General features: G+C 46.1%; 1 protein-coding gene across 1 annotated transcript in view; it reads left to right on the top strand.

Annotated features, from left to right (window-relative positions):
* Window positions 1-2,184: 2,184 nt before the first annotated feature.
* efnb1 (ephrin-B1) overlaps window positions 2,185-7,740 on the top strand; it is a 60,062-nt gene continuing 54,506 nt past the window's right edge. The window contains exon 1 of the mRNA XM_073486729.1: window positions 2,185-3,229. Within this exon, the coding sequence (XP_073342830.1) occupies window positions 3,114-3,229 (116 nt within the window). The 5' untranslated portion in view covers window positions 2,185-3,113. The remainder of the gene's footprint in view (window positions 3,230-7,740) is intronic.

Genomic DNA, 7,740 nt, shown 5'->3' with positions numbered 1-7,740 from the left:
GGGGGAGAAAAATCAAATTGCCTTCCACTGCCTGGTGTGTGTGAGTGAACATGAAACCTACACTGCCTTGTCCCTATAGAAGTGTACTGCGCTGTGTCACGTTGCATTGAGCTTTGTGTTTATGACGAATAATGTGAACCGTCCAATATCTGTTACATATCCTCTATAATCCTCTTGTTCTGTGTATGATGACATGCGGATACTCTGCCACGTGGACTGGCGTAAATCTCGGTATTATGTGTAAGTGTTTTGATTTTGCTGATCCCAGGCTGTTCGATCAAAGTCTTAAAGGTGCATTGTGTAGTTTTGTGGAAGACATTTTAATCAGAAGAGAAAGATCTTCATTGACTGATGTGTTTATGCCTAAACAAACTAAATAAACAAACTCTCTTTGTTTTCATGACTTAATAAACTGAACAAACTGATTGACCTTAAAGGACAACGTAATTTCATACTGTTTTACTTTGTTTATATTTGGCGGACCCTGCCACCTTTCTAGCTTCAAACTGTGTTCTGGGGGCCTTATTTTCCTCTGAGAACAGCTTGTTTATTCACTTATGGACAAAATAAATATCTCTGAGTTTGTATTATTACCTCATTAATATCGTAAATATTAAAATTCGGAGTTTCTTCTCCAAAACTACATAGTGCCCCTTTAAAACACCAACAGCATGGTATGCCCATGGTCATCGCTCAGGAGCTATGTTCCTATTGGCCACTCAGTTTCACCCACAGCTGTGCCACTTGTCAAAGTTGTACACGGGAGGCGTCTCATTGGCTGGCAGTGGATCAGGTATCTATCAGTGACCATTTGATTGGCCACTTAAGTATCAGGTATCTCAGGCGTCCTGGCCATCAGAGGGGACATGCCAGCTTTGTGGCAACTGGCCTGTGTTTGTTGTCACTATGACAACACTCTGATGGATGCAGCCATGGCAAAACTCCAGCAACACTTGTGGTTTTAAGAACAACTTTATGACCTCTTCAGACTTTTTCCCCTTGTCCATACACCTTAGAAGTGGGTGCCCTTGTGCCAGAAATCCCTACACTTATGTGGCCCCTTGTTATCACAGGCTCTCACACACACCACATACAATACATTATAAATACACATAATGAGAGTGCAAAGTGGTTTGGGTGTGAAGCTGATGTGGAGCTTTTACAGAGATTTATGGGCTGTCAAGGCACAACAGGATGTAATAAAAAATAATTCCTGGAACCATGAGACACGTCTTTAAATGTCTGTTATCGTTCCTTTCCAATTATACTGAATCCCCCCCCCCCCAACCTCATGTTCAAACCCCGTGAATCGATTTCATCACGACCATTAGGGGGCGGCATTGATTGGATAAATGCATCGAAATTAAGAGAAACTCTCCTTTCTCCCTCTCTCATACGCACACAAAGGGGGCACAGACATGGACATGATCAATTATGTGTCAAGCATTTCTTCCTCAGTGAATGAATGGCCCAATGACTATAGGCTACCGACCGTCTATTGTCTATTGACACAGGAGACTAAGTTCTCATGCAGTTCATTATCCCAAAAGGGGACAACTAGAAAGGGATCCAAAGAGGCCATTAATCATCATTCCTTTCAGGGAGGAAAAAAAGAGAGGACCAAAATAACATCTACTGTAATCCAACACACTATATTGTAAAGATGTTTTGCTGAATTTATACTGTATAAATATAACAAATTCGGTTATCTCACCTACCACAGATGTAATTACAATCCTCCATGGGGAGGCTTTGATAGGCCTTTATTATAGCGATGTTATGGCATAAATGTTTAGTGCAAGGATCCACAGGGAAAAGCTCGTCCTGGACTTAAAGGGGCCAAACTTTTTCCCCCCGGTAAGCACTTTTACGCACGCTCCAATAGTCTATCACGCTCGTCTCCCCCACCAAAGCTTTCAGTATGACGAATAACTTCAAAGTCCATTTCAATTTGGGTCGATGGCTCGGGCCGAGGTGGTGGGGGTGGAGATGCGGGGTCAACCCAATAACAGACCCCCCCCCCTCCCTCCCGCTCCCTCTATCCACCACCATCCACCCCTCCACGTCCCCATAAATGCCTTCGCTTCCTGCTTCCAAGTTCGGACAGAGCGCTGTGATTGGCCGCGGCTCGCACTGTGGGCTGTTCCCCCTGCGCTCTGCTCGGCTCGGGTTACAGTTGAGCTGTAGCTGCTGCACTCAGCGGAGCGCAGAGAGTGTTGTTGCACGACAGGAAGAAAAAAAAGAGCATACACCGGCATGGAAGCGTTGGCAAGCGGATTTAGATTCTTGGATCGGGCCGGCGAGCAGGTCTGATCATCCCGCGGCACTTTTTTTGTGTGTCGGAGCGGCGACGAAACAAGACAGAGACAGAGACACAGAGAGAGACGTGCCCGTGTTTTTACGCACTGGCCACGCAGCATGCCCGAGTTGGACTAAAGGCTGTAACCCTGCCGGAGCGCAACACGCACGCTGAGAGCCGGGAGGGATATTTACAATAGAAACTCAATTCCTTTCGAGAAGAATAGCAAAGGGGGAGGAGGAGTGAAAGATAACACTGGAATGAAGTGGAGCTCGGGATTCCCAGCGTGCTGCGGAGTTGTGACTGATGGATGAATGTGGTCATCTGTAGGCTATATACAGCGACAGGTACAGACACCATCAGGGGAGCGTTGACAAAGACACGGCGCAGCGCTTCATCGGCAGCCGCATCGCGCAAATTGTGTCTCCAGACAAAAAACCCCCACACACATAAAAACTGTACGATTTTCATCAGATCGCATCGCTGAGTTGTCTCTGAGGTCGCCAGGGGGCTGTTTTTGTCTCAGCCACAGGTCAACCAGGACACTCGAGGGGCTTGCTTTCCTCTCAGATCCGATCAAGAACCAAAGGGGGGCTTCTCCTTCTCCTTCTCTCGCCAAATCCTGCGGACAGTTCAGTCAAGGACACGGGGGCCTGGAGCAGATTTTTAAGAAGTCGGACAGAAGGACATGTATCTGATATCGACCTCACATGCTCCCGACTGATCGTAGCTCACCTCCCCGAAGATAAAGGCTGCCAGGCGCGCTGTCCGACGCTCTCGAGTTCTCGGCTCACTGTCCGTTCGTCCTCTCAGAATGGCGGGACTCGGTTGTTGGAAGTATTATCTCTGGATCTTTATTCTAATGTGCAGGTCGGCGTTGCCTTCAGCCAAGTCGTTGGAGACTATAATTTGGAGCTCGCAGAATTCCAAGTAAGTCTCGTGTTTCGTTTGTACAAGCATACCAAACTCAATGGGTGTGTGCGTAATGGAGGACTAACATTACTGAGGGGAAAAGTTGCCTTTGTGTGACATTTAACTTGGCCTGGGTGTTCTGTTAAATGTGAAGAAACAGTATCATTTATTTTAGTTTTAATTCCTGCGCCTGTGAGAGTTTTCCCTGTTGATTTATTTCTCAGTGGGGAGTTTCCCAACACCAGAGAAAACACAGTAGGTACAGGCGCACACAATGCACAGTAGGCCTCACTTAAAACACAATAATAGATGGTTAATTACAGAGATTTATGGCTGCGTTTTATCACCGCACTGAGGGCGAAGTCTGCTCTGGACACGTCAGTCACGAGAGTTCGTCCACTTCTTCACCCTACAATTTCTCCTTAATTGATGTCATTAGCCGAGGAAAGAATGAAGGAGAAAAGTCAAGGCAAGAGTGCCAAGTGTGTCAAGGTGTACCAGCACCATTTCTAGAGGAGATCTGGGGGTCCCTGGCTCCTGAGAGGGCCCTCACTGCGTCCCAACTCTGGTTTTGTTTGATTCACTTTGCCCACACACACTCAAACAACATATCACAAAACGTGTGATAAGATGGTTGCAGATTTCAGAGGGAACAAACGCTTGAAATGAATTTAAATTCCCCCTTAATTGTCCTGGCTGGGATCCAGTCTCATTTTTCCACATCAAAATCGGGGGCAAGTTTCTCAAAAAGCAGCTGAAGCCAGACATTTTTGTTCTTTTCTTTCTTTTTTCTTTTCTCAAAAATTCATATTACTGCCATCAAAACAAGCAGAGTGAGCCCAGACTGCTGATAATAAAATACGCTCTGGTAACAATTATCACCCACTTAGACTTGACTCCCACATTTGCATGATGTTGGAAAGCACATAAGAGAAAGAGAGCGAGAGAGGGTGGGGGGGGGAATATAACTATAAAGGGAGAAAAAAAAAAAGAAAAAGAAAAACCCTCTACCCTCTCCTGTATTTGGAGCCGAGGAGCTGACCTTCATTCGAGCTCACAGCACCGAGGGGAAATGGAGAGTAGCTCGACCAGCTTATAACTAGAACTTACTCATTCAAGTGAATCCATGATTTATCCCCCAAATGTCAGATGTCATAGGAGCTCGTTGTGCAGTCAGCGAGTATGAATATTGCTGCCATGTTCACTGGACTGTGTGTAGCTATGTGTGTGTGTGTGTGTGTGTGTGTGTGTGGCCTGGTCCTAATGGCGAGACTACGGCCCATCAGCTTTTATTTGACTGCAGAGGTAGTGGAACAATGAGCGTCATCATCAGATAGAGATATCGCACACATTCACACTGGCATGCAGGACACAAAAAAACCCACACCTTGTGTCAAAAAAGAGGGGTGGGGGGAGACATTTATTGATTGATGATGTCACCTGGAGGGAATGTCTCAGAAGGGTTACCACGCTGGTTTTTTAGGGATTGGGGAGATCATTTCTCCATCTGTTCCCTCCGCTCTGCTCCTTGTAAAAGTCCCCACCGTGCACGCTGGGCTGGAGTACTTCATAAAGTTCACAGTGGAACAATAATGCACTCTGAAAAAAAAGAAGAAGCGTACTCTGAATCTAATTATCACGCTCCTCTCTGTGCTTTGAAAACAATAGACAATTATCTTGCTGTGCGCAGGCTTTGCAATAACAAAAGACAAACCTGTTTTTCCTCTGAAATGTATCAGTCAGCAGCGGCGTCTGATGGGCAATAAGAAAGGAAAACTTGTACGGCAATCAGCATCCGTCTTCGCTGTTTGTTGTTTTAAACCCCGTCTCTGCGCCTTGGCCCATATTGCTCCACAGTGACAACAGAGGGAGGGAAGACTATAGAAATGTACAGTACACTATCTAGTGACTTATCTAGATTTACGACATCTTACTTCCTGTTCCCACTTTGGGGAGCAATGCTGCCTCAGCTAATAAATTAATGTGGCCCCTCTGCTTGCACACTGTACCACATACACACAAAATATAACAATACCAGCGCCTCCCTACAGGCCATGAGTTATGAGGCAAAGTATAGGAAACCAGCAGGTTTGGGCCACTGGTGTGTATGTGTGTGTTTTCCCTTCTTTTTCGGTGTGTGTGCGCAGGCTTAGGCCCTCCGAGCGCTCCTGCTGTTATGGATTTCCATGTGAGGATGCTATCACTCCGGCTCCTGCATTATCAATAACTGGGGTTTGCTTAATTGATTTCCCCCCAGCGCGCTTGAACAGGCAACATACATCATCGCTGTAGCGCCGTCTGGAAAAGAAGAAGAAGAAGGAGAAGAGGAGGAGGAAACATCCCTGAGTTTTAGTTCTGCTGCGGGTTGTATCAGACCTTTTTGATATTTAATTTGAGGCTGGATGAGTGAAATGGCGAGGGGGAGAGAGGGAGGGAGAGAGGAAGGTGGAGGGAGATTGGGTGAAGGAGCAGCCGTGCAGAAGAAGGCTGGATGTGTCAACGTCCCCGGCCGGTAAGGAACCGTCTAACATTTGATCAGAGCAAATCGGATTAGCTCTCATTTAGCTGAGTGGGATTACGCCAGAAAATGTCACTTTGTTATGACTGATCACGTCCCATCGGTTTGGCTGAAGCTGGCACAGTAATGCACAGGCATACTACATACACACACAAATACACATACTCACAGTGTGCTCGGGAACGCTGCAGCGATGCCAATTTAAGGATAATCTGACAAGGTTGCGATGAGTGGCTCCTGCACGTCCTCTAACCCTCCTCCGCTAATATTTACCTCATGACCTGTAGCTACTTCGGCCTGTTTGCAGCAGACCAGGAGACAAACACGATGATGGGAGAGAGACAGAAACTCGCACACCTCTGAAAAAGAGGAAACAGCCACGGGCTGGCCAGAAGTGTGTGCACTGATTTTGAACTCCTCTGCATGTCGATGAAAGTTGGAAACGGTTTGCAGAAATTCTCTGGCCCCTGTGACGGGTTTTGATGTCTGCAAAAAAGAGCACAAAATAATGTAGCAGAGAGAGAGGCGTTTGTGTCGATAGAAGTCAGCTGAAGCCTCTGTTGCTCTGGGTCTTTACTTACTCATCTTATTTTGCTGTCCATTGACCTCGGTTATCTGGCATACAGTTTAAACAGTTGGCTGGGCTAGTTTATTGCATGCTTGCATGGTTTAAAGGTTCAGTGAGTTTGATGATTAAGCTGGATTTGAATACCACTGTGATATTTAGTGATATTTAGCTCTAACTTGTTATTTTTTTCCCAAGGAAGATAAACAAAAGTGTTCTGATTTTTTTGAGAGAAATAAAAAAAAGGCACCTTGAGATAATGAGGTTGCAAGTTTATCTGTTTTCCAAACAACATTATTTTATTTGCCCGCTATTAGCAGAATGCAAGCACACTAAGGCCTAATTAAAGTTCAGGTTTTGTTTTCATAATTAGCTTTTTCCGATAAGATAATGGGGGCAAGAAATTGTTTTTCCTATGAGGTAATTAGTAAAAAAAACAAACATCTGCCTGTTCTTTGTTTTTAGAAACAGATGCTATCAAAGCAAAATGTTTTAAAAGTTCACTCTCGCACAATGAGAAACCTTTGACTCCTGTAAAGTGGTGTTCAGAAAAGCTTCCCCGAGCTGACATTTAAATCCAACGAGGATTTCAGCGGGGGGTTAAAAAAACAAACTGCAACTGCAAAACCTGAAACTGCCGCAACCTGTTGAACAAGAGCCGGACGAAACTTCAGGACTAGACCAGAAACAGGATTTGGTTCTTCGCGAAGAGTCCGGTGAACGCTCCCCTCTGCTGCTCGCTGCAGTGCGGGTCACTGCTGAGAGGGTCAGAGGCCTGTTTTTGTTTCTACCCTGCCCCGCGCCCTGCTGCTCGCCCCCTCTACCCCCTCGCGATACACACCTTCTCTCTCCCTGCCTCCCAGAGTCCCCCCTTTCTCCCCCCTTTCGACTCTGATCGTGTTTCCCTCTGATAAAGATCTCATTACACACAGAGAGGACTTAGAGCCTGAGCCCCACTCAGAGAGAAAGAGAGAGGGCCAACCAATAAGAAATACTTGCGGAGAGCAACTGGCCCATGTTGCTGCAAAGACACCCTGTGTGTCGCTATAAGGACAGCTGCGTTTGCTTTTATGTGTGTGTGCACTTCTGTGTCGACATGTCTGTTGTTTCAGCGGTGTGTAACGACGGAGTCTTCATTTGGTTATCTACGTGAGGCACCTGGGCTCAGAAAGGGGTTGCAGCGCTTTTGGGTTATTTCAGGGGGAAAAAAATTACAGTTTTTCCATCATGGTCTCTCTCCAGATGGACTCACTTTATCCACTGGTGGTTTGGCTGCCACATCACTGAAAACTGATCATTCTGCTTTTTGTGTGTGTGTTATTGATGCATTCATTTCTTTATTTTCAAGCAGTGGTGCGCATGAAACCCAGCTCCGTTCCCCTGAACTGTAGCATTTGCAACTCATTTCTAGCTCTTCGAGTCCCCAACTGGCCCTCATGACCCAGA

The sequence above is a fragment of the Pagrus major genome, chromosome 18 (assembly GCF_040436345.1).
Source record: "Pagrus major chromosome 18, Pma_NU_1.0".
In the NCBI taxonomy this organism is placed as follows: Eukaryota; Metazoa; Chordata; class Actinopteri; order Spariformes; family Sparidae; genus Pagrus; species Pagrus major.
This window is presented reverse-complemented; position numbering and strand designations above follow the sequence as displayed.